At 39.8% G+C, this 27,385-nt stretch overlaps 1 protein-coding gene across 5 annotated transcripts; it reads right to left on the reverse strand.

The window, feature by feature from the left end:
- Positions 1-851: 851 nt before the first annotated feature.
- Positions 852-26,006, reverse strand: C14H5orf34 (chromosome 14 C5orf34 homolog). 5 transcript variants are annotated; one of them, XM_089312761.1, is made up of 14 exons: positions 25,738-25,924; positions 24,782-24,908; positions 22,487-22,712; positions 22,235-22,324; positions 17,422-18,068; positions 15,605-15,703; positions 13,774-13,897; positions 12,042-12,133; positions 10,954-11,023; positions 10,105-10,275; positions 9,595-9,689; positions 6,818-6,916; positions 3,351-3,391; positions 852-1,234 (listed from the first exon to the last, which is right to left on the reverse strand). In XM_089312761.1, the coding sequence occupies exons 3-14, from the start codon at positions 22,679-22,681 to the stop codon at positions 1,053-1,055; spliced, it is 1,905 nt and encodes a 634-aa protein (XP_089168887.1). In that variant the 5' UTR covers positions 22,682-22,712; positions 24,782-24,908; positions 25,738-25,924; the 3' UTR covers positions 852-1,052. The 5 variants fall into 5 exon arrangements, 4 of the variants coding, with proteins under 4 accessions (XP_089168887.1, XP_069912800.2, XP_051709449.3 ...); XM_070056699.2 differs by lacking the exon at positions 24,782-24,908 and having other exon boundaries at positions 25,593-26,006; XM_051853489.3 differs by having other exon boundaries at positions 24,782-25,951.
- Between the last annotated feature and the right edge of the window lie 1,379 nt (positions 26,007-27,385).

Below are 27,385 nucleotides of genomic sequence, written 5' to 3' on the forward strand. Positions count from 1 at the left end.
ATTCAACTCAGTGACATGATCACTCCTGACCTATCACACTTCCGCTTCTTCCCGGTTTCCTCAGTTGCTTCTTCCTTTTCATGAGGAGAGTTTGGTCTTGTAAAGAAATCAGAAGTTAGAACATTTCTAATTGTATTTGGTATAATCCTGAAGTCTTTTTGGGTGTATGGTTTTGTTCCTAACAAACTTACAATAGCACTTTTGGTGAGCTAATTTCTCCCAAGATTTTTCAGCTTAACTTAGTTTTCATATTCAAAAACAATGAGAGAATCTGGTTCATGAGACAGTTATATTTGCTAAAGTGCTTCTTAGTTTGTATTATTGCCTATGTCAGTTTTTTCCCCACTGAGATCTAGTTGTCTTTCACAGTTCTATTGGAAAATATTTGGATAAACTAAATAGCAAATGAGCAAATACACTATTCTAAATATTAAAAAAAAAACTTGAAGATTTATATTGATTGCTCCACAGATAAAAACAACAGCTTTAAAATTTTACAAGAGGGACCAGCATTGTGGTGTAGTGAGTAAACCCGCTGCCTGTATGGACGCTGGTTCGTGTCCTGGCTGTTCCACTTATGATTCAGCTCCCCACTAATGGCTTGGAAAAAGCAGCAGAAGATGGCCACTGCTTGGGCACACCCCAACCCCCAACACCCTCCACTCCCTACCCAGCCCCCACCCCCACCACCATGCCCCAGCCATTGCGGCCATCTGGGGAGTGAAACAGCAGATGGAAGATCACTCTTGGCTCTCCCTCTTCTCTATAACTCTGACTTTCAAATAAATAAATAATTCTTAAAAAAAAACTTTACAAGACATTTTGATAAAATTGAAGAATTAAAGCAGTCCAAAATTTCCAAAGCTTTTATTAATATAAATGTGTATTTTAAAAATTTATAAATCATGTAAAATACCTCCAAAGTTAAATATCAGTTCTCATACAATCATTGTGCAGAATAAATGTTTACAATTTCTTGGCTTACTAGTAATTTCAAAGCCGGTTCTTGAAACAACTTCCTTAAAAAGAATATATTGTAATAATTCCATTTTTCATTTTTTAGAGTTTGATAGAAGGCAGTCAATATCCTGAAGGATTTCAGAGGTTTTTTTCAATGCGACTGATACTCGATTTTCATGAGGCTCTTCTGGAAAGGTTTCTGAAGAAGCTAGTGTGTAATGATCAGCAGACTGTTCGCTTTTCTGGTTCAGGATACTGCTGTTCTCCAGTAGCACTGAGTCACTTAGCTAAGGAGCTTTTTCCCGTGTTTCACTATGTAAATACTCTTGTTTTCAGAATCCCTGGCTTTCACGGTAAAATATTACCTCCATTGCAAGGCAGATTTCTTGGATCCGCATTACAGTCGAGACTTTAGAATTATCAAGACCACCTTTTTTTTTTCTTTTTTTTTTTTTTTTTTTTTGACAGGCAGAGTTAGTGAGAGAGACAGAGAGAAAGGTCTTCCTTCTGTTGGTTCACCCCTAAATGGCTGCTATGGCCTGCATGCTGTGCCGATCCGGAGCCAGGAGCCAGGTGCTTCCTCCTGGTCTCCCATGCAGGTGCAGGGCCCAAGCACTTGGGCCATCCTCCACTGCCTTCCCGGGCCCCAGCAGAGAGCTGGACTGGAAGAGGAGCAACTGGGACAGAATCCGGTGCCCCAACTGGGACTAGAACCCTGGGTACTGGTGCCGCAGGCAAAGGAATAGCCTACTGAGCCACAGCGCCGGCCTAAGACTACCTATTATAGATGAGGAAACTAGTTACCATATAAAGAAGTGGTAGGGAGTAGAGGATAGAAAGTGGAGGCAGGGAGTTGGAGAAGGAGAGATATTATAGAGGTTTGGTGGTAGGGAAGAAATAAAAGAATTAAAATTTTAGTAATACTTTAAGTGTAGAAGTTATATGGGGTTAAGGGGCTGACGCTGTGGTGCAGTGGGTTAACGCCATGACTTGAAGCGTCAGCATTCCATTTGGCACTGGTTTGAGACCCGGCTGCTCCACTTCCAATTCAGCTCTCTACTATGGGAAAGCAGTAGAAGATGGCCCAAGTCCTTGGGCCCCTGCACCCGCGTGGGAGACCCAGAAGCTCCTGGCTCCTGGCTTCAGATCAGCGCAACTCCAGCTGTTGCAGCCAATTGGGGAGTGAACCTTCGGGTGGAAGACCTCTCTCTGCCTTTCCTCTCTCTGTGTAACTCTGACTTTCAAATAAATAAATAAATCTTTAAAAAAAGAGAGAAGTAATATGGGATTAAAAAACATGAGTAGAGGGGCCAGCATTGGGCATCCCATATGGGTGCCTGTTTGAGTCCCAGATGCTCCATTTTCGATCTGGCTCCCTGCTAATGCACTGGGAAAAGCAGTGGAGGATGGCCCAAGTTTTTGGCCCCTGCCATCCACATGGGAAACCTGGATGAAGCTCCTGGCTCTTTCCGCCTGGCCCATCCTTGGCCATTGCGGCTATCTGGGAAGTAAACCAGTGAATGGAATATCTCTCTCCCCCTCTCCCTCTCTAACTCTTTAAAGACATCTTTAAAAAAAAAAAATGAGTAGTGGCTGGTGCCATGGCTCACTAAGCTAATCCTCCGCCTGCGGTGCTGGCACACCAAGTTCTAGTCCCGGTCGGGGTGCTGGATTCTGTCCCGGTTGCCCCTCTTCCAGGACAACTCTCTGCTGTGGTCCGGGAAGGCAGTGGAGGATGGCCCAAGTGCTTGGGCCCTGCACCTGCATGGGAGACCAGGAGGAAGCACCTGGCTCCTGGCTCCAGATCGGCGCAGCAGCACGCCGGCTGTAGCGGCCATTTTGGGGGATGAACCAACGGAAGGAAGACCTTTCTTTCTCTCTCTCTCACTGTCTAACTCTGCCTATTCCCCCTCCAAAAAAAAATGAGTAGCAACAACAGGATTATAAACGATTTGTTTAATATCTTTGCTTTTTAAATTAAAAAATCTAAAATCCTGGCTTCTGTTTTAGAATGACATTTTATTTAAGTAAGATTACAGAAAAATAACAAGAAAACACAAATTTAGGTGGAGTGAGAATGTACAGAACAAAAAGTTTTATCAGAATTCAGAAATAAGTATTAAACAGTTAGAATTATGTGAATATATAAGCAAAAATTCTCCAAAGGAGTCTTTAATCCTATTTTACTATTCTTTACCTAATTTAAACCCAAGAAAAGGTATAAATATTAACATATGTACCTTTCTATAGAAAAGAAACATTGTAAATCACAATCAAGTATCTGCTGACTCTTAAGCAGAATGTAAGTATGGATTAATAAAAGTACAGATATGAATTAAGCCTAGAATGGAAGAGCGTATGCAGGCCAATACCTTCTGTTCAAAGGATACAGTTAAACTTCCGTATCTTTTCAAGTTCAGAAGCAACAGACCTGTACAAGAAAAAAAAAATTAACTTCCTGTTGGTGGTGTGTTTCCTTTATATTCATGAAATTTCAAATAAGCATACTTCATTTTTTTTCATAAAGGTTAGCATTTTAAAGAGAAGAATCTAAAAGAATTCTCTTTTATATCTGCAACAAGTTCACTCAACTGATACGGAGTGCTTTCGAAGACAAGTGAATAAAAGTCCCTGCTTCAAGAACTCTAATCAAGTGTTGATGTTTAAAGGCATTGGGGCCTTCCTGTGACTTCATTTTTTTTTTTTTTAAGATTTATTTATTTATTTGAAAGTCAAAGTTACACAGAGAGAAGGAGAGGCAGAGATTGAGAGAGGTCTTCCATCTGCTGGTTCACTCCCCAATTGACTGCAACAGCTGGAGCTGCGCCGATCAGAAGTCAGGAGCCAGGAGCTTCTTCCAGGTCTCCCACACAAGTGCAGGGGCCCAAGGACTTCGGCCATCTTCTGCTGCTATCCCAGGCCATAGCAGAGAGCTGGATCAGAAGTGGGACAGGCCGGGGCCGGGGCTCACTAGGCTAATCCTCTTGCCTGCGGCGCCGGCACACCAGGTTCTAGTCCCGGTCAGGGCGCCAGATTCTGTCCCGGTCGCTCCTCTTCCAGTCCAGCTCTCTGCTGTGGCCCGGGAAGGCAGTGGAGGATGGCCCAGGTCCTTGGGCCCTGTACCCACATGGGAGACCAGGAAAGGCACCTGGCTCCTGGCTTCAGATCAGTGCGGTGCACCGGCTGCAGTGGCCATTGCGGGGTGAACCAACGGAAAAGGAAGACCTTTCTCTCTGTCTCTCTCTCTCTGTCTACCTCTGCCTGTGGAGAAAAAAAAAAAAAAAAAAAAAAAGAAGTGGGACAGCCAGGACTCGAACTGGAGCCCACTGGGATGCTGGCACTGCAGTTGGCGGCTTTACCCACTACACCACAATATGGGCCCCTCCTATGACTTCTTAGAAAGTCCAAGTACTTGGGCCTCTGCAACCCACAAACCAGGATGGAATTCTAGGCTTCTGGCTTCAGCCTGGCCCACACTGCTGTTGTGGTATTTGGGGAATGAACCTAGGGATGGAAAAATCTCTGTCTCTCCTTCTCTCTTTCTGTATCTCTGCCTTTTAAATAAATCTTTTTTAAAAAAAGATGTTTTCTCCTGTACTTTGCACATATTATACAGTACCATTTATATGGAACTCTTACAGAATGATGGTTTGGAAGGTCTGAGTTTTTATATAGTTTAATTAGGTGTCAATGCATAATAAATTTTTATTAAATTCATTCTAGAATAGACTATTCACTGATTTCTTAAGCACAGAGCACTAGCATGATGAACTCTAGTTCTTACAGTGTGCTCATGGGCAACCAGTAGGGGGTAGAGGGCTGAATATACACAGCCTGAGCAGAACCACTTACATGTGTGTTATGTTTTTACCTCTCAGGGTAGAATGAAATATGAGCAGTAGCATAAAACTACAAATAGTGTAACCTGACTAGCTCTCTGCACATTTAATGAGGATATCAGTCTTTATGCAAGTCACTAGAAAGACTGCTTCACGGTTCCTAAGAGGGTACGTGCCTTTGCTTTATTGGCTTTACTACAACAGACCACAGCTTGCTTTCTTTTTTCCTTCATACTGCAGTCTGTGGACAGAGAATGAAAATGATCTTTAATCATTTTAAGAATCTGTTGTAGAGGCTGGCACTGTGGTGTGGCAAGTAAAGCTGCTGCCTGCAGTGCCAGCATCCCATATGGGTGCCTGTTCGAATCCCGGCTGCTCCACTTCCGATCTAGCTCTCTGCTGTGGTCTGGGAAGGCAGTAAAAGATGGCCCAAGTGCTTGGGCCCCTGCACTCATGTTGGAGACCCAGAAGAACCTCCTGGCTCCTGGCTTCGGATCAGCTCAGCTCCAGCCATTGAAGCTATCTGGAGAGTGAACCAGGGGATGGAAGACCTCTCTCTCTCTCTTGTCTCTGCCTCACTGCCTTTCAAATAAATATATAAATCTTAAAAAAAAAAAAAAAATCAGTTGTAGAGAACTTGGCTATGACTTACTCTAAAGCCTGCTGATCTTTCAACATTGGAAAATTCTTTTGCTCAAGACACAATTTTCTGGGTGTAAGCAATAACACGAGTACAACGTCTAATGCTGATACTGGTCACAAGATGAAGCAAGTTCTGATAAAATAACTTTACTACTTTTGACTAAAATATTTATTTAAAAATTGAGTTAATAAGCTAATAATTGTGGGTGAGGTACAAAAAATACTGAGATACAATTTAGGTAGTTGTTTATTGTACAGTCCTTTCAACCCTCTGACAAGAAAAAAATCACAGTGGGGCCATCTTAGGCTCTGCAAAGGGAAGGGAGCTGTTCTTCAATTACTTTGTCGTTCTGCTGTTCATTGTTTCACTGTTTAGACCTTAGGTTTTTTTTTTTTTTTTTCAGTTTTCATATAAAAGGGCTGATATTTTACTATGTTGGTTGAGCAATGCTGAAATAAACAGTTTTTATAGCTTTGTACGATTTCCTGTTCTCTCCAGCCAGACTTTTTTTTTTAATTAGAGAGGGACAGAGTCCCGATCTACTGGTTCACTCCTCAAATCCCTGAAATGGCTGGGGCTGGATCAGTAGTGACAGCCAGGATCCAGGAATTTCAGGTCTTTCACATGTGGGTGGCAGCAATCCAACAACTCAAGCCATCGCCTGCTACCTCTGGAAGTCCTGCACTGTTAGGAAACTGAAATTGGAAGCTGGATCCAGGAACTGCACTCAGATACATATGACATCTCCTATGTCAAATGTTTACCCCCACAACTCAACTGTATTTTTGCTAGCTACTTAAGTAAAGTTTCTATTCCCAAACAAGTTATAGCAGAAGGATAAGGGATCTAGAAAGCTGGATCCTCAGATACCCGAGATATTCAAACAGCACCTACTGACTTAATAAATAAACCAGGAAAATGTGATAAAAATCAGGCTTAATGTTTTTATATATAAATGTATAAAGTTTATTACACTATGCTAGGTCACCTCACAACTTAATTTCAAATTGTTCATGATACCCTTTTCCAATATATTCAAGTTACACATTCAGTGACATTACTCTTTCTAACAACCTTTCTTCTTATCTTTTTTTTTTCATTTAGGAACCTGAATATCGTAACAGAGAGCATTTGCTCAAAAGTCAACATCTTACTTCCTTCAATATTACTAAAATTTTAATAATTTATTTTAATTTATCCTGTAAAGTTTTCAGGAAGCATTTATCATGTAAAAAGGCTACTCATTTTGATGTGAAGTTTTCAATGCAGTTTCTGACTTTTAGATGAGACACAGTGTGAGGAAGTATGATTAGATGACTGATTAGGTATTAGCTGGCTTTCCTACACAAATTAAGTTAAAAAGAAATAAAAATACCAGTTTTCTTCAAGATCAGAAGATGAAGTACGTGTGGGCAATTCTCTTGGACTTGTCTGAGTCAGTCTTCTACACCATGATGTTACTGTTGTCACATATCTACAGTGAACCCATTAAAGAAATAATTGAGCTTGTATTTAATATAAAATAACATAAAAAATAGGAAAACCATTAAGGTAACTTGAGTGAGACATCTGCTGGGCAATTTTAACAACCTTTTTCACTGCTCATAGGAAAGGCAAGTTTTCTCCATAATTTATCCAGAGTGATTATATTTGTGATTATTAAAGATAATATTTAGGAATCACATCTAATATTTGGATTTAAAGTTCTAATTAAAATGTTAAATTTTCCTTTTAAAGTAAAATAGGTTTCATTAAGTTTTATCATGAAACTAACTGTCTTTACCTGTAAGACTAGGGAAGATTCTCGCTTACTGAAATTTAAATGAGGAAACATGTTAATGCATACATACACATATACAAGGGGCCTTCAAAAAGTTCATGGAAATATGTGCATGGCTTTCAAATTTTTGTATGCCAAAAGAAACTTGTATTTGTGTCTGAACAGAATCTAATTTGGGGTACTAAGAAGCATGAGACATCAGTTTGAAAAAAGCTGTATCAGCAACATGAATTCTGCTAAAACTGAAGCAAGAATAAACATCACATTTTAGGTAAAGTTTAGGTGGAAGAATGAAGAAACCACTGATACTTAATGAAAAGCTTATGAAGATAATCCCTCAAAGCAATCAGCAGTTTACAGATGTGTAACTTGTTTTAAGAAGGGGATAAGACAATGTTGAAGTGAAAACTACAGTGGCAGATGATGGATATCAATTTACAAGAAAAAATTGTTTGTACCCTAATTGAAGATCAATGATAATTAACAGTGAAAATAATAGCCAATACCACAGACATCTCAAATTTTTTGCCTTATGAAATTATTGCTGAAAAATTAAAATTGAGTGAACTTTCTGGTTTCTGGGTTCCAAAACTATTGTACTCAGATCAGCTGCAGACAAAAGCAGAGCTTTCAAAGGAAAATTTTAACAAGTGGAATTAAGTTCCTAAAGCATTTCTTCAAAGAGTTGGAACAGGAGATGAAACATAGCTTTCCCAGTACAAGTCTGGAAACAAAACACAATCAAGGCTGGCGTCCTGGCTCACTAGGCTAATCTTCTGCCTTGCGGCGCTGGGTTCTAGTCCCGGTCAGGGCACCGGATTCTGTCCCGGTTGCCCCTCTTCCAGGCCAGCTCTCTGCTGTGGCCAGGGAGTGCAGTGGAGGATGGCCCAAGTACTTGGACCCTGCACCCCATGGGAGACCAGGATAAGTACCTGGCTCCTGCTATCAGATCAGCGCGGTGCGCCAGCCGCAGTGCGCCGGCTGCGGCGGCCATTGGAGGGTGAACCAACAGCAAAGGAAGACCTTTCTCTCACTGTCCACTCTGCCCGTCAAAAACAAAACAAAAAAAATCAAGGCAATGGCTACCAAGAGATGGAAGTGGTACAGTCAAAAGCAAAAGTCAAGAGCAAAGGTCATGGCCACTGCTTTTTGGGATGCTCAAGGCATTTTGCTTGTTGACTTTCAGAAGAGATGGCACCTGCTTAATATGACTGTATTTTGAGAAAGTTATCCAAAGGTTTAGCAGAAAAATGTCTGGAAAACCTTCACTAAACAGCTTCTTTTCTACCATGACAATGCTCCTGCTGTTTCCTTTCATTAAACAAGAGCAATTTTGTCAGTTTCAACAGGAAATCATTAAGCATTCACTTTACAGTCCTGATTGGTCTCTTCTGAATTTTTCCCCTCCTAATATTAAAAAGTCTTTAAAGGATACTCATTTTTCTTCAGTTAATTATGCAAAGAGATGCACTGACACAGTTAAATTCCAGGACTTTAGCTCTTTATGGATGGACTAACCAGCTGATATCAATAAGAAAATGTCTTGAACTTGATGGATCTTATGTTGAGAAATAAAGTTTATATTTTTTACTTTTATCTTTTTATTCCATTTCCCATGAACCTTTTGAAGTACCCCTGTATATATCCACACATATTACATATATCCCACTGAATATACAAAAGAAATATTCAGGTTTAATGAAATGAATGATCTGCAGTGACTGGCTGAAACAAACAGTAATGTTTGCTGAAGACACCATCTTTTTTAGATAAATTACTCAATAGCAATGAAAGTGTGTTTGGGCCCAAAAGCAATAAAGTCCAACAGAAAAATCAATTCAGGCAGGATGAAAAAAAAAGCCATCTTATGTGGACATTCTCAAGTGAAATCATTAAAATGTCAAGATTACCACAAGTTGAATTAGTCTTACAAATTATATAAACCAGAAGTGAAAAAACATATTCATAAAAAGTAGATGTCAAAATTCTTCCCCATTTTAAGAATTATCATCAGCTAATTTAATTCAATTTTTCCAGTTTACAGAAATATTCACAATTTTAGTTATTTGTGGTAGCAAAACTTATTTCAGATTGGTTAGAGGATTAGTTAATTGGTTAACACAGCTGACCAGAGTGAAATCTCCCCCAGCAAGCCAGTTATGTCTAAAACATATTTCATTCTGAAAAATCACTTGAATACAAAAGGAAATGACCAAGGCTGACCTGATCTACTTAGTTATGCTAAATGCCAATGAAAATACAAATTTTGAAACGCGCTGAAATGACTTCATTTACTTTAGCCACATGGAAAAACTAAAAGTGTCAAATAAAAGTAAAACATGAAAATAATTTTTAAAATTGTTTTTCAGTACCTTTCATATGGTCCGGGGTATTCAGTTTGAATTAACTGACACTGCCCATCAGGAAAAGTTAACTTACACCAACCTAAACTGAGACCTTGATTTACCTTAAGAGGCAAAGAGGAAAGATAAGTTTTATCCTTGTAAAACTGAAAACAAAACCATGAACAACCTCTTCTGACTGTATTACAAGTTAAAAAAAAAATATAGATGAGTCATTAACAATTTTCACAATTAAAATGCAATATTTTATATTGCTATGGGTATTTAACCACCCCTCTTATGGATAAATATCAATGAGAATAAAAATATTAATCCCTCTCACTATAATGAGCTATCTTCATAAAAATAACTATTTGTCACACCATTCTGATTTTTGCTGGGAAATCCATGTGATCAGTAAAGCATCTTTACAGATTTTATACTTCATAAAATAAACAGAGATGGCAAGGTATTTTCTTTATTCTTCTTTCCACTGATAAGTAACTAGTAAACATAAATTACAGTTTGAAGTATACCCACCTGTCTATTTTCAATAGAAGAGCTAAAATTCCAGCTTAGGGTTAGAGTAACGCCATCTAAAAAAATAGCATGTACTTTGTCATCAGAGTAGGCAAGAAATCTTCCTGTGTTAGGTATGAGCGATTCTTTCAAAAGCAAAGGCAGCGTATTATTATCATTTATCCCAGGTACCTAAGCCCAAGTAAATAAAAACAGATGTACAAAAGTTATATATTAATCCAAAATTTTAAAAAAATTTAAAAAGTAAAAACAGGATATGTGAGAGTTATCCATTGACAAGATTTAAATGAATGTTAATTAACGCTCTGGCAACTTTAGAGTCTTATTCAGAAGTTGAATATTCTAGAATCCTTATACATGTTTTCATTTTTCTAGACTTAGATACCTTAAAAAATCTATTCACAAGCGCATGAAATTCTAAAATCATAGTAAAGTCAATGCTCTGAACTTTACCTAGACAGAAATTAAACAAGAGTAATGGAGGTTTTCAATTAAATCAGTACAGATATCAGAAATCACAGAATCACTTCCGCCAAATTATCATTCAAGAATTGTTTTAATTACAAAAACATGGAATATTATAGCTTAATGGTTTATAATGACTATTTTACATAAAACCCAGTGAATTCTCTGTCCTTCCACCAAAAACAAAAACTCTATATACAACAGAAGTGTAAATGTCAAAGCTTGTCTTTCAGTATTTTCTACTAGGTGGGTATTTTTCTGAATTAACCAATATTGATGTTACAGATAATTCCTCACAGGAGGTAGTGCAGGCAGTCTTGACTGGGAAGTATGGATACAAATAAAGCAGCACTATCTTGCTTTGAGATCATTTTTAAAACTTACCATTTTCCAGCAGCATATGTGATAGTTATGGCTTAAAGAAAGCCTCATCTTGGCGCAATGTTGGAGAATTCTGTGAGCATGAAAAACACTTCACTTAAACATTTGGAAGTGATATTTTCCAATTCTAGTACCCACTCTCAATGTCAGTACAACATTTGGGATGGTTCTTAAGTTCCTCACGTCCACTGAAATGTACTGGGAACTCTTCTTGCAGAAATCCTTAAGCCCCCTAGAAGGGAACTACTGTTGCTAGGCTTTCAGCTTGTTTCCTAGCTAAGGTCCAGCTCCTTTTTTAAGAGATGAAAGATTCACAGGCCTGAAAATTAGTAGTATGTGAATCAACTATGTCCATGAAATCAAGCTACAAATTCTCCTTCAAATTTGCTTTGAAATTTGTTTATATATGAACTTATAAAAATATACAATTTAGTTCAGTGATCCACTTTCACCCTTCTGGGTGTCACAATTAAGGAAATTTGAAAAACATATAAGAACCAAAACAGACTTCATCTTTATTACATTCTCAGAAATCTTTATTATTCTGAGTATAATCAAGTAGTCTGAAAATTTCAACTATGTCATCAAATTCCCAATTTCATTCCAAGAAACAATGTCAAATTTACCCAGAGAAAAGGCTTTCATTTTCTCTCAGCATTCAAACATGGGTATTTTTCTATTCGTTTTTTAAAAGATTTATTTATTTGTTTGAAAGGCAGAGTTAGAGAGAGGCAGACAGAGAGAGAGAAAGACAGACAGACAGAAGTCTTCCATCTGCTGGTTAGCTCCCTAAATGGCTGCAATGGCCAGAGCTAAGCCAATCTGAAGCCAAGAGCCACAAGCTTCCTCTGGGTCTCCCATGCGGGTGAAGGGGCCCAAGCAGTTGGGCCATCTTCTACTGCTTTCCCAGGCCATAGCAGAGAGCTGGATCAGAAGTGGAGCAGCCAGGACTTGAACCGGCGCCCATATGGGATGGAGGATTAACCAAGTGAGCCACGGCGCCAGCCCCAGGTATCTTAATTCTTAACCACAAGAAAATATAGTCAGGCTTTCAGACATCTAATATTTAATTTAATTGAAAGTGAAATTACCTGGTGGCCTGGTTAATTAGAGAAGACACAGAGAACAGACTTCCTGGTCGATCTGGAGGAAGATTATTTACTGAATAAGTTTTCTCTTCTCTCTGAAAATTATTTTAAAATGAAAAATCTCACTAATAGTAAGTGTTGGTCCTCATTCCTTAGTTATTTTCTTGAAATATTTATTTACATAAGGAGTTTTTTTTTAAACAATCTCAAGTCCATAAAACCTATATATTTTTAAAGGTATGATTCTTTCCCATTTTCCCATTTTTTAAAGTATAAAATTCCTCTTATGCATTCAAAAGTTATACTCTAATAGCCTGTAACTTACTGTCCAATCTCAATCTTGGCTATAACTAAATTAACATGGGAACTAAACTAATTTTCCTACACATTGGCAAGAAACTGCTCACATAGCCACTGTTTCTCTTTTTTCCCCCTAAGACACCAGAAATACTTCTTTGTTTTTTTAAAGATTTATTTACTCATTTGAAAGACAAGAGTTTCAAAGACAGAAGAAGAGCTTCTTCTAGGTCTCTCACGTGAGTGCAGAGGCCTAAGCACTTGGGCCATCTTCTGCTGCTTTCCCAGGCCATTAGCAGGGAGTTGGATTGGAAGTGGAGCAGCCAGGACTTGAACCTATGCCCATACAGGAAATGGTATCACAGGCTGCGGCTTAACCTGCTGTGCCACAGTACCAGCCACTACTGTTACAGGCTTTAAACATTATTTAAATTAAGTGGCCACATTATCTTGTTATATTCTATTAATAAAGAACTATCACTGCAGTTTGTAGAAGATATTTATAGCCCAGGTTCTTGAAATTTAAAAATAAAATTTATTGTCATGCCTTCTGATTTTCCTCTTTCTCAAACTTGCTAGTGTTTCCTAATCTCCAGCCTTCTCTTCTCCCTTACTGATTATTTTTAGGTAATCCCAACAGGGACAAATTAAATATAACATTTATGGAGCAGATTATTTTCCACACAGTAGTACAGCTCCTACCTACTGGGGAAAGATGAGCTTTGAATACAGCAGATCTGTATTCAAATCACATGTACATCTCTTACTAACTAGGAGACAGGAGGGTTATATAACTTTTCTTAAGCTTCAGTGCTTATAACCCACGAAATGGGGACACTGCCTACCATCTGGATTGTCCTAAGGATTAATGACATTAATACATATCAGAGGATAGGAGCTCTCTCATTCTGTCTCTGCTTCTCAAATACATTTTTAAAAAGAAATAATGTAACACGACCACACACAAACCCCTTCCCCAATCTACTGCACTGTTAACTCTTCTTAGTAACTCTGAAAGGTCACTACTTAGATACCCCACTCTGTATGGGGGAGAATACATTTATTCCATCCTGGCCTGCAAAGCAAAGCAGTGTGATAATATAGCGATCACAATAAATGTGTGGATGTCCAATGTTGGACTAGGAATAAGCAAATGAAAACTCACTAATGAAATACCTACACTATTATTTTACAGTCTAACAAATGTATCATGTTATATTTCACTATTTTCAGTTACAGAATAATCTTGATGATGGTCAAGCAAATGAGAAGACACCTAAAAATAAAGTGGTTAATAATTAACTGGGTGCCAATGCTGGCAGTAGGATTGTATTAGTTTTCTGGATTAAGAATTAGGAAGCTGTTTTTTAAAGACCACATTCCTGTATATATTTGGAAACATAACAAAACTCTTCTTGAGATCTCATTGTTGGCCTACCTCTTCTGATCCTTCGTGACTGGAATAATATGTAAAATAGCTTCCAAAATAAGTTCCTTCTGATTTGAAAATAGAGCCATCTCCAGGATAAATCTCTATTGAATTCACATTTTTATGGGTAAGTCTAAGGAAGAAAAATCATCATTAAAACAATTTTTTCTCCTGAGATCAAATAACGCATGAAGACGGTCATCAAAAAAGCCTCATATATAGTCTTTTTGTCTAACCAAAGAAGCCAAATTAACTTTTTTTGCAATAGATGAACAGAACATGCAGAATTGAATTATGAACTTATTTAAAAATTAAGTTCAGAGCTTCTGGAATTCAGGCATCCTACTATCCTGGTAGCCTCACTCCAAACAAGAGGCTGGCACGTAAGTCACCAAAGCAATGTCCATTGCATATGTGTTAAATACAATGCTTCTAGAACCTGAACATAATATTTTGCAAAAATGAGACTAGTATCCAATACATGATGGGTGAGATTAACCATTTGTACAAAGAGCCATTCTTTTTTAAAGAGATTTATATACGTATTTGAAAGGCAAAGTGATGCAGAGACAGAGAGAGAGAGAGGGAGAGAGAATCTTTCATCCTCTGGTTCACTCCCCAAATAGCTGCAATGGCCAGGATTGGGCAAAGTTGAAGCCAGGAGCCTGGAACTTCATCTGGTCTCCTATAAGGGTAGCAGGGGCTCAAATACTTGAGCCATCTTCTGCTGCTTTCCCAGACACATTAGAAGGAAGCTGGACTGGAAGCAGAGAAACCAGGACTCAAACCAGCACTCTGTTATGGGATGACAGTGTTGCAGGTAGAAGGTTAACATGCTACACCACAACACCATCCCCTCAAGGATGCCATTCTTTTTTATTTTTTTTTTTTCTTTTTAAGTTTTATTTTGCTTATTTGAAAGGCAAAGTTAGATAAAGAGAGAGAGACAGAGAAATATCTTCCATCTGCTAGTTCACTCCCCAAATGGCCACAATGGCTGGGCTGGGCCAGGCTGAAGCCAGGAGCCAGGAGCTTCTTCTGGGTCTCCCACATCAGCGTGGGGGCCCAAGCACTTGGACCATCTTCTGCTGTTTTCCCAGGCTTATTAGCAGGGAGCTGGAATGGAAGTGTAGCAGCCGGGAGTCAAACCAGCACCCATATGGGATGCTGGCACTGCAGGCACTGGCTTAGCTCATTATGCTCCAGCACCGGCCCCAAGGAGCCATTCTTAAGAGAAGGTGATTAATGGTACATGAACAGCCATGTACAATGAAGACATTGTTCATATATATATATATACAGCATAGAAAAACTTAAAACAAGGGCAAGCATTTAGTCTAGCAGTTAAGAAGCCACTTGGGAGGGGTTAGCCCAGGCCTACCTCAGACAAAAGTATTGTTCCAGTACTATTCCTGAAGGCGAAACTCTCAATCTGGCCAGCACTAACATTCCAGTTACTAGAGAGTTATCTTCTGTTGTGGGGTAGGAATGATTCTATGGAAGTGCTAACATGGAGGGGGCCACTCAATAAATATTTGCTATAAGAATGAAACCTGAAATCTCCCTTAAGCTACCTAACTTTAATTCAGACTAGATCTTCTGAAGCTTTGAAGGGGTATCCTAAATGACTGATATAAACATTATTTTCACTAGCAAAACTGATCCCTTAGTGGCTTTGGAGCTGACATGAAAGTCTTACAAACAGACCTGTAAAACTCAGGACAAAACACAGCACACAGCTGGCTCAGCAAAACTGTGTCCACTTGTGAAAGTCTGCAAGGCTTGTCTCAGCTCCTTGTGACATTACTAAACAGCTTCCAGTCCAACATACATGCCTTACCTATATGTAACACCTTTATACCAAACCACTTTTACTAGTTCAGGATAGGAATATTCTTCATCAAACTGTCTCTGTAAAAGTGAGTCACAAAAATTCCACCTGTGAAGGTTAATATACAAGCTGTTAGTTCTAGTTGCTCCACATAATTAACTTTAAGTGTCAATAAAACAGTGTTACCATAACAAGATTTATTTCTTGTTTAACTTACTAGATCAAAGAAAAATAAATATGGAAGTATATTAATTACATTTAAAAACAAGTCTTATTTTTCCATGTAATTTTTTCAGTGTTTTCAATAAGTTCATTATTGAATTTCCGCACAATTATAGACGTTAACAGTTGTAATCACCTTTAAAATTTAGATTGATTCATACAACAAATATTTACTGAAATGCCTATGAGGGTCAGGCACTGTGTTCTACACTCTGGGGACATAATAACCTCCCTCATTCCCCCTAAAAAAGAAAAGCTGACATGGTCCCTATCCTCATTGAGATTCTACATGGCAGGAATGTTAAATAGTAAACATTAAGTTTTGTAAAGAAAAGGAAAGAGTGGATGCTATGGGATGTAGGAAAATTACCCTAAAGAAGTGAGGTTTAAGCTGGGATCTAGAAACAAATAAATGCAAGTTAGCCAGTTGAAGGACATAAAGGGAGTGTGTTCCTGGCAGGATAAAGAGCAGGTTCAGTGGCAAAAGCTTCAGCAAGCACTCTAGGGACTGCAGGAAGCCCAGGTTGGCAACAGCAAACAGAGTTGAGGGTGACAGATATATGAAGGGAACCAGGACAAGGAAGGAAGACCTGTTAAGCCAGGTTAAGGATAATGGATTTCAATCTAAAACCAGTGATAAGTTACTGAAAAAGTATTAATTGAGAATTATAAACCTCTTTTGATATGTATTTATAATACCCGATTTTCCACTTTTAATTAGATAATCATAACAAGGCTGAAAATCATCTCATTTTCACTAACAAATGTGTGCTCAGAGACTTCTTGGGCCAATTCTTGATTCTCTAAGTATTAGCCATATAACTCTGCTTAAGTAATTTAACATTTCTGTTTCTAGTTCTCAACAAAATGCGGATGATAGTAGTACTGAGTTCTTGGGATTACGATAAGGATTAAACAGGTAAAATACAACAGTGCCTGGCACATAAGTGCTTTAGGTGTTAGCTTTTAAAATTATTTCTCATTATTTATATACCATTCACATGACAAATCTGTAACTATTATGCTATTCATCTCTTAGTTGAGGTAAAGTTTATACGTTGCCATAAAAAAGCTGCTCCATGCTTACCCCTTTGGAAAATGGACATGTTTGTAGTCAGCTAACCAAAGACAGAGGTAGCCATGGTCATAACCTTGTCAGATCCATGTTCCAGCAAGCAACAGAGGGTCCTCTGGGCTGGCTCCTACAGAGAGTCCTGTGTGGATTCTGTCCCATTACTTACCACATTTTAATAAACCTTTTAGGGACAGTGATCTTCACCAGACTCTAAGTTGCCAGAAAGCAGGAACTATGTCCTAGTCATCTCCACAGTCATGGTGCTTAACAAAAGATCTAGAGTAAAGTCAACCTTCCATAAACATTCCGTGCACGAATGTAAAGAATATAGAACACATTTGCTGGGGAAATTATCTACTAAATAAATAATACTTATTAAACTACTATTTAAATATGAAGTTTCAGATCAACTAAACAAACTTCCCTTATGAATGGTTTCATAATCTTTCAGATTTAGAAAGAAAATTATCCTTAAGTAATGACTGGTTCTGACATAAGTTATATGACCAATAAGGCATTCTTCCATTACCTGTGCAGGTGTGGGACAGGACAGCTAAGTGACACGGCCTTGGGAAGAACAGAAACCTCTTTTGCTCTTTCCTCGGAAACATCAGAAGTTAAAATTTCACTCTGAGTGAAATCTCCCTTAATTTTAGACATACTGCTAACTTGATTGTAAAAGCGAAGTGCTAAAGACAGAGGGTACTTCCATTCCTCTGGACAGGAGGCTACAGACCAGCACTGCTTTACCCACGTGTATACACAGGTGTGTCTGGGACCAGGAGAAAGCAGCTCTTCCCCCGCTTCAGTTCCATTTCTACAACTTGTCTTCTCTGAAGGTTCTCTGCATTTCACAGTCTGGTGATAAAGTTCATTTTCTTTATTATTCAGTCTTTGCCCTGATAAACTTCTGTGTGTAGCGATTCTGCCAGCTTTTCCACTTAGTTTGTCTTTGGAGGCTTGATTTTTTTTTTCTGACAGTACTATAGATGAGTCTGGCTTCTGACTAACTTTACACAAGAAATGTACTGTAAATTCATGCTGAGATTTGGGCAAGCAAAGGTACGCGTGACCATCTAGAGATGTTATCTTCACAGAGCCACTCTCCATACATATCAGGCTGTCATCTGAATCAGGACCGGGCCATCTTACTTCTGAGATGTCAATGAGGATACGCTGAATTGAGAGGCAAAAAGAGATGGTGAATATTATCTGTTAACAGTCTAATATTTCCTTATACTTTGTGTTTAGGTATTATGTAAGAAACCACTTAAATAATTTTGTTTTTACTACCTGCAGGAAATAAAAAATGGAGAGCCAGATGTCAGTGTATTCTTATGTATAGATTTCTGGAGAATATTTGATATTGTTAGGATTATTTCCCTTAGAAAAAGGGACATAAAACAACATCTTGATTATATTTAGTGTCAAACATATTTTGGTTTAAAATGTACCATGAATCACAAGTAAATAGATTTTTTTCACCACCCCTTCCAAAATCTACTCTGAAAAAGAACAGAAACGAGGTAGGACCAGTGTGATGATGTATTATATTAAAAACCATCATAGCTTAAACAAATATAGAGCTATCATAAAAATCATTAACAGAACTCAGAAAATGCAAATTGAGACTCAGTTATATCTTAAAATGTAACATGTGAGAACATTAGCTTTTCAAAATAGGAGGGAAAAGAGCGATTTATTTAATAATAGTACTGGAACTATTAGCATTTGTGAAACCCTGTCTTAGAGAGTTATCACTAAATAAGATGATTTAAAGATAAAGATATGAACCATTAGATAGCATATAAAGTACCTATCTTTGATAGTACTTTGGCACATCATACGCTAAAAGAAATGCTACTTAAAAAGTAACACATAGGGCTGGCGCCATGGTGTTGCGGGTAAAACCACCGCCTGCAGTGCCAGCATCCCACATGGGCGCCGGTTTGAGTCCCGGTTGCTCTGCTTCCAATCCAGCTCTCTGCTGTGGCCTGGGAAAGCAGTGGAGGATGGCCCATGTATGAAGACCTGGAGGAAGCTCCTGGCTCATGGCTTCAGATTGGTGCAGCTCTGGCAGTTGTGGCCAACTGGGGAGTGAACCAGTGGATGGAATACCTCTCTCACCCTCTCTCTCTCTCTCTCTCTCTCTCTCTCTCTCTGCCTCTGCCTCTCAGTAACTCTACCTTTCAAATAAATAATTTATTTTAAAAGAAAAAGAGCAAAAAAAAAAAAAAAGGTAACATTTAAAGAAATGGAATTACTCAAAGGTAAACTGATTCTGACCAATAGCAAATAGACTCAGGCTGTTGTCTTCTACATATAAGATACAAATAGTGGGCCGGTGCTGTGGCTCAATAGGCTAATCCTCCGCCTTGTGGCGCTGGCACACCGGGTTCTAGTCCCAGTTGGGGCACCGGATTCTGTCCCGGTTGCCCCTCTTCCAGGCCAGCTCTCTGCTATGGCCCGGAAGTACAGTGGAGGATGGCCCAAGTGCTTGGGCCCTGCACCTGCATGGGAGACCAGGAGAAGCACCTGGCTCCTGGCTTCGGATCAGCGTGATGTGCCAGCCCCAGCGCGCCAGCCACAGTGGCCACTGGAGGGTGAACCAATGGCAAAAGGAAGACCTTTCTCTCTGTCTCAATCTCTCACTGTCCACTCTGCCTGTAAAAAAAAAAAAAAAGATACAAATAGTAGGTTTTTTTCTTTTTTCTTTCTTTTTTTTTTTTTTTTACAGGCAGAATTAGACAGTGAGAGAGAGAGAGAGACAGAGAGAAAGGTCTTCCTTCCACTGGTTCACCCCCCAGATGGCTGCTACAGCCAGCACGCTACGCTGATCCAAAGGCAGGAGCCAGGTGCCTCCTCTTGGTCTCCCATGCGGGTGCAGGGGCCCAAGCACTTGGGCCATCCTCCACTGCCCTCCCGGGCCACAGCAGAGAGCTGGACTGGAAGAGGAGCAACCGGACAGAATCTGGCACCCCAACCGGGACTAGAACTGGGGTGCTGGTGCCACAGGTGGAGGATTGGCCTATTGTGCTGCGGCACTGGCTGTATAAGTCTTAATTAATTATGCCAACAGTTTAACATTTCAATTTCCATTTATGTAAAACTCCAAATTTACAAAACGATTTTCAAGACAGTCTCTTAAATTTACAGTACTACCAATGTATACTAATATTAGGACACCAAAAGGCACTATTTATTGATCTAAAGCTTGTTTGTAAGGACAGTCAATTCTCTCTTCTAGAATCAGACTATCGGGCGGGTGTTTGGCACAGTGGTTAAGTCGCTGCTTGGAACACCTGTATCTCTATCAAAGTGTCATGTTTGAGTCCTAACTCCTTAACTTCAACTCAGATCCTGTTAATGTGCATTCTAGGAAGCATCAAATGATGTTCAAGTACTTAGGTCCCTGGAGATGTGCTGTGACTAACAGGCTAAGCTTCTGCCTACAGCACTAACATCCCATGTGGGCACTGGTTTGTGTCCCTGCTGCTCCTCTTCTGATTCAGCTCTCTGCTATGGCCTGGGAAAGCAGTAGAAGATGGCCCAAGTGCTTGGGCCCCTGCACCCACGTGGGAGACCAGAGAGAAGCACCTGTCTCCTGGCTTCAGACTGGCTCGCTCTGGCTATTGTGGCATTTGGGGAATGAAACAGTGGATGGAAGACCTTCCTCTCTATTTCTCCCTCTTTCTATAACTCTCTCTCTCTCAAATAAATAAATAAATCTTAAAAAAAAAAAAAAGTACTTAGGTCCCTGCCAGCCACATGGGAGACCAGGATTGAGTACCGGTCTCCTGGTTCTGGCCTTGTCCAGCCCTGGCTGTTGTGAGAACTAGCAGATGGAAGATCTGTCTCTTTCTCTGCCAAGTAAGTAAGGAAATAAATAAATCACACATACATAAATATATAAATAAATAAATAGAATCAGGCTAGCTAATAATCCTAGAGCAGCACCAGCAGCAAGCTTTTCAGTATCAATGAGCACAGTTATTCAAAATACACACTGGTAATAAGTCTTCCAGACGTTTGTTTGTTTTTTAGATTTGCTTATTTGAAAGGCAGAGTGACAGAGAGACAGAGACAGAGAGAAATCTTCCATCCACTGGGTCACTCTCCAAATGGCCGTAACAGCAAAGGCTGGGCCAGGTCAAAGCTATGAGTTTCATCCAGGTCTCCCATGTGAGTGGCAGGGATCCAAATACTTGAGCCATCATCTGCTTCCCAAGGCACATTAGCAAGGAGCTAGACTGGAAGTAGAGCAGCTCCGACTTGAGTGGGAGGCTGGCACTGCAGATGGCTTAACCAGCCACACCACAATGCCTGCCCCAAGTTCACAACTCTTTACGGTCCTTTGCCACAATGTGAAATAATAGAAAGTTACTCAGTAGGCAGACATATATCATGAGAGAATAGAAGGGTAGCAGAGAGAAGTTAAAAGGCATAGTCTTCAGGATCAGACAAACCATGTTCAAATCCCGACTTGCCACTTAAAAAATTTCCACAGTAGGAGTGTTTAGACTAGTGGTTAAGATGCTCCCATCCCAAATCAAAGCGCCTGAGTTTGATTCCCTGTTCTTGCTTCTGACTCCAGTTTCTTGCCAATGCAGAACCTAGGAAGTAACAGGGATGTCTCAACTAATTGGATTCCTGTTCTCCATGAGGAAGACCTAGATTGTATTCTCTTTCCTGGTTTCAGCCCCAGCCCAGCATCAGCTGTTTCAAGGATTTGGGGGCATCTACCAGTGGATAGGAGCACTCTTTGTCTCATTCTTTGTCTCTCTCTCAAATAAATAAATAATTTTCACAGACAATTAGGTAAACTTTCTAAGACACAGTTTCTATATCTATTTAAAAAAAAGGCCAATATCTAGCCAATTTACCTATTCTGGTTGGCTGAATATCCATTTTGATCAGCAGGTACCCATGCCATGCTATTGTTATTAATTGTTTTTAATATAATTCTTAGTTCTTGGCACACAGCTAACCCTTGATAAATTATAGCTATTATTCCTAAAGGTCAAACTATAAGCAAAAGAATAAAATTTTTATACCTACACATTAATCATACATCTTGTTAACCTAAGTTACTGAAAATGGTCACATAATTGCTCACATTTATGAGAAGGACCAATTTGGAAAGTTCTGATTATAATCCCTGGCTACAGAGAAAATGGCATTATCATGTAACTTCTATGTTCCTAAACGTGGAGAATTATATAGGCCTAATATAACAATGTGTGTATTCCAATGTTGGGGAGAAAGACTAAACAGTAAACTACCCATTTTTCATTACCTGTCCTCAAATATTACTTCTAAGAATGAGGTTTAAAAAAAATCACCTTTTTTCTTTCAGAAGGTATGATGTTTTCAGATAAAAAAAGGCAAGTAGCTGAAGAATTTCGAAAATCAAGGGCTCGCTGTAGTTGCTCCTATATAAAGAAATACAACATGTAGTCTTAAAAAATACAGAATAATTTGAAAGTCCATTTGGTATGACAGAAATCCAAAGTACTAATTATTTTTCACATTTTGGCCCACCTTGACAATATTTTGATAATAAAATGAGTAGTTTTTATGACATCCTTACTTACTCGGTAAGTGCTAATAACAAAATGTGTCCTTTGGCGAATTCTTTGTGGTTGCTCTAAAGGATGTGCTGAAGCAGGAGGTGACTTTTCAAATAAAAATTCAGAGCCACAGGGAGAAAGCTGTAATTTGGAGCCATCAACATACTGTACTTGCACTGAATCATCTTCATAAAGTACCATTTGCACTTCGGTTGTCATTACTGTACAGGATATTTTTCCAAAGTGAAGACTGAAGGAAATAGGAAATTTAGTAGCACAAATAGTTCTCTTAATGTACAAAAGTTCGATCAAAATAAATGCATGTGTTTTCTAAGAACATAAGAAAAACAAATTGCCATTTCATTTACTATTGTTAGAGGAAAAGTGATCTTAACAAAATGTCTTAACTCCTAGGACATTACCTTAATAACATAACCTAGAGGGAGAAGACAGTTCATAAACTAATAATCATCTTTTGAATTTTAGGAGGTTTACTTCTCCTTAAGTTTGATTTTTGTATACTATATCCTAAGTATCTAAAAACAGGTAAATTCACATTTGCAGTAAGAAATGCAGGAAGTTATTCTTAAAACATGCTAAGGGCAGGCCAAAGGTACCTACTAGGCATAAGGGAAAAAAAAAACTGAAAAAAAAAATTCAAATATCTAGATTCTTGTCCTTACCCTAGGAACCAGCTCCATATCACTACTGAGCAAGTTAATCTTCTAGTGATGTGATTTATCCTCCTCTCACTGAATTCAATTTCCTCTCCTCAAACTGTATCTTCACCTACACTCTCCATGTAGAGGTGGCAAAAAGGGAATTAAATTAAGGTTCATTCAATCCACCATTTACTATCTATAAGCCTTTACTTCCCCATTTGTAAAATGGGAGTAGTAACATGGTTACTGTGAGGATTAACTGAGAAACCATCCCCAGCGAGTACTTAGCCCTGTGAATGTTACCTTGTGGCAGTGCCACACATCTTGGGAAATGTTTGCATTCCTTTCTAACACTAACTGCATTCCCTCTACATTTTCCTTTTCAGATAATATAATAACTCAAGTGATCAAGTTTCAACTGCCAGAACAAAAAAAGTAACTTTCCATAGATAATACTTTCTCCGTTTACCCGTATTTTCTACCAATAAATCTCTCACGTGTAGTATCCACTTACTGCCCACTTTCTCTAACAATCTTTAATATACTGCAATCCGACTTTGTTCTCTCTCTACTGACACTGTTTTACAAAGATCACTGATGTCTTCATCCTACCTGGTCGCCAACTTGCGACAGTGTGTTCTGTCTTCCTTGTTCCAGCTCTTTCTTCCCCAATGTGCACCCCCTAATACTGGGCTGCTCTGGTTTCCCTCTCTATTATTTTTACTTATGTTGTTAGTGTAAACATTCTTTTTCAGCAAACCCTTAAATCAACGATTCTTCAAGACCTAACCATATTCTCCACCGCATCCCTGCTTACTATAAACTCCTGTCTCTTATGCCTCGCTTTTTTAATCCTACTCCCTTTCACTGTATGTAATCAGCTTTATATGACACACTCTATAATATTTTGTGGACTATTTCAGCAATATAAGAAAACATTTGAACATTAAGGACTCTCCGAAGGAGACTCATGCACCTTTAATTTTCTCTCTAGAGAACTTCTAAAGCTATCTGACCTCTCTCTAGAGCTTTCAGCTTGCTACGTACTAAACCTCTCTCCATGTCCCTGTCCCACAGATAAATCAAACTCAACATGACCAAAATGAAACTCTACCTCTCCCACCAAAAGTAGATTTCGGTAATATCCCTTAATTTCACTTTTACTCATTTCTTTCCTTGAATCAGATCTATTCCTCCTTGGCATAAAATCCATCAAGTATTTTCCATTTGCACTTAAAATCCAAACTCCTAACTACCACTTGCCAAGGCCATACAATCTGGCCTTATCTACCTCTCAAAATGTCATCTCCCAACCCTCCCTCCCTTGTTCAGGACATGTCAGCCACACTAGGCTTTCAGAGTTCTTTAATCTAGCTCTTGCCAATTTAGAATCTCTGCACTGCTTTCCACACCTCCCTTGTCCCTCCCTTGACTCATCATGAGGGTGGTACTTTGTCAAAATTAAGGTCTCAACACAAATGTCATTCTCACAAAGGCCTAACTTGAGAACTAAGTCAAAGTTGCCCCAACCATCTCTGTCATTTTTCCTACCACATTTCATTTGTTTTTCTTCAGAGAATGCATCACTAACAAGACAGGAACTGTTTATTTACTTGCTTTCTCACTGATAAAAACTCAACCAAAGTTGGGAACTTACCTGTTTTATTCAACTGTATCCTCGGCTTCTAACATAGGCAAATAAGGACACAACACACTGAATGCTCAGAGTAAGTGGATTTTAAAATTCTTGCTCCTCTTGGGTTTGCAACTGGAGTTAATGGCATCTGAAGGTTAACAGCCAATATTAGCAGTATTTAACCTCTCAATCTGCTTTCCTTCATACCACTGCAACAAGCCCTGCTGATTCTGAAGTCCTTCTCTTAAACGTGGTTCTGTCGGCCTCCTTTTCCGTGCTCGGTTCCTGCGACCGTCTAGTACCTTTTCCTTCTAATCCACCTTTAACTTAGTGTTGCTGTCATGGGTAACCTTCCATAGGTCAGACCATACCAACTGCTTTATATCTCTTGTTTACACTCACTAACTGGAAACAGATATTTACTGCAATAAATTCAGGAAGGTCGACTTGGTATCTCACTCAAAAATCAAGACCTGATACGCAGCTGGATGTCTCTACTTTGGCTAAGTTGTTTGAACAGCTATATCGAGGTACCAGTTTTCAAGATGGCTTAGATAACCAGGCACACACAAGAAACATGGCAATGTCCAAAAGCTCCCAGCGTATCATCGAAAATCACAGTCCGGCTCCATCCCACATTTCCAGCCGCATCTCGACTGTCTTAGCCCCGTTCACGTTCGCACACCCAGCACGTAATGCTTATATAGAGTATGTTCAAAGATCGTAAGGCCACAGATCTGTTCTTGACATCAACAAGAACCTGTTTTCAAAATACGACCTCTAGTTAGAAAAACGGCTTTCTCAGGACCACCACCACACGTCATGCACTCACACAGCAGTTCTGAGCTGAGAAGTTGGGGAGAGGAGGCCGATCAACGGCCTCCGGGCTTTAAATGTGCCCAAACGCTGGAAGCTGCTGGGTCTGCGCCAGCCCAAGATCGCGTCTCCAGGGATGTCGCGTAACCTGGACAAATTACCAGCAAGTACCGCTTCTTGACGAAGGAAAACAATCGCCACCGCAGAGGAACACGGCCACTGGGAGAGCGCTTTGTCTGAAACGCCTGCCAAGTTAGGGCAGCGGACACGAGACGGCCACCCCCGCTCAGGCCGCAAAAGCCGCGTTTCAAAGATCCCCGCGCCCCGCGGCGGCGGCTTCAGGTCTCCGGAAAAGGAGGAGCGGAAGTCCGCCCCGGGCCACGCCCCCGGGCCACGCCCCCAGCTCGCTCCGCACGGGTGGGGCCGGAAGCGCGAGGGGGCAGCACCGCAGGCCGGAAGACGCTGGGCTCCTCTGGGCGTTTACTCCCAGTACCTGACGCTGTCAGGGAGGACTTGCTTGTAATAAAACGTGATAAGAACCAGCCTTCAGACGGTGCAGCACAAGAGTGGATGTTAGTGGGGTGATGTTTACTTAAGTAATCCAAACAACTGGTATCTTAATAAATCTGTTAAAGAAAACTTAGCCAAAGGTAGAACCCTTTCATTTCCTAATTTAGTATTAGAAAATGCCTTCCACTGTGTGTCTGCACTCTTTTCTCCCCTCTAAAACAGCAGATAGACAAGTTGGCTGTATTGACTGCCATTAAGCAAGTACTTATGGAGAACCTGCTACACACTTGGGATGAAGCCGAAAAACAGGCGCTTCCTTGGTGTATTAATTCATTTGATCACAGTCGCGGTGAAGTGTTCCTGAAACAAAAATAAAACTCTGTGAGAGCATGCATTGGGCAGATGTAACTGAGGCAAAAGAAATACTTGTAGGTTGGCGCCGCGGCTCACTAGGCTAATCCTCCGCCTTGCGGCGCCGGCATACCGGGTTCTAGTCCCGGTCTGGGCGTCGGAGTCTGTCCCGGTTGCCCCTCTTCCAGGCCAGCTCTCTGCTGTGGCCAGGGAGTGCAGTGGAGGATGGCCCAAGTGCTTGGGCCCTGCACCCCATGGGAGACCAGGAGAAGCACCTGACTCCTAGCTTTGGATCAGCGCGGTGCGCCGGCCGCAGTAGCCATCGGAGGGTGAACCAACGGCAAAAAGGAACACCTTTCTCTCTGTCTTTCTCACTGTCCACTCTGCCTGTCAAAAAAAAACAAAAAACAAAAAACAAAAAAAACTTGTAAAGAAATCTGAAGTTTAAGTAGGTGTTAATCAGGTAGGAAGGGGAAAGTATTTCAAGGAGAGGTTAAAACCCCAGGCTCTAGGCCCAAGGGAAAGATGTTTCCCCTTAAATTGGCTGGAAGAATACCCTTAAGTTTGAGGACAAAGAAGCCTGCAATGGGTACTCCCACTTTATATTATGGATTTATGACTTACAGACTTTAAAACATTTTCTGATACCAAATTTCAAAAAGGAGAGTTTCCTATCTTAGGCCAAGTTGTTTTTTTTTGTAACACTTTTATTGAGGTGTAATTATTTAGCACTGAGACTTCAAGCAAAAGTGGGAACATTGAGATAGATTAGAAAACTCCTTAATTTGAAAGTTTATCTCAATCTTTTATGAAGGCCAATAGTCTCCTTAGACAGCCATATCTTCATCGATGTGAAAGTTTGTATTATACACTGCCAGCACAGATCCTATCCCATTCCTTCCTTGTTCCCATTCCTTCCTTATTCCCCTCCATTGACTGAGAAACTCC

The sequence above is a fragment of the Oryctolagus cuniculus genome, chromosome 14, assembly GCF_051225735.1.
Source record: "Oryctolagus cuniculus isolate XC-2025 breed Fujian yellow rabbit chromosome 14, ASM5122573v1, whole genome shotgun sequence".
Lineage (NCBI taxonomy): Eukaryota > Metazoa > Chordata > Mammalia > Lagomorpha > Leporidae > Oryctolagus > Oryctolagus cuniculus.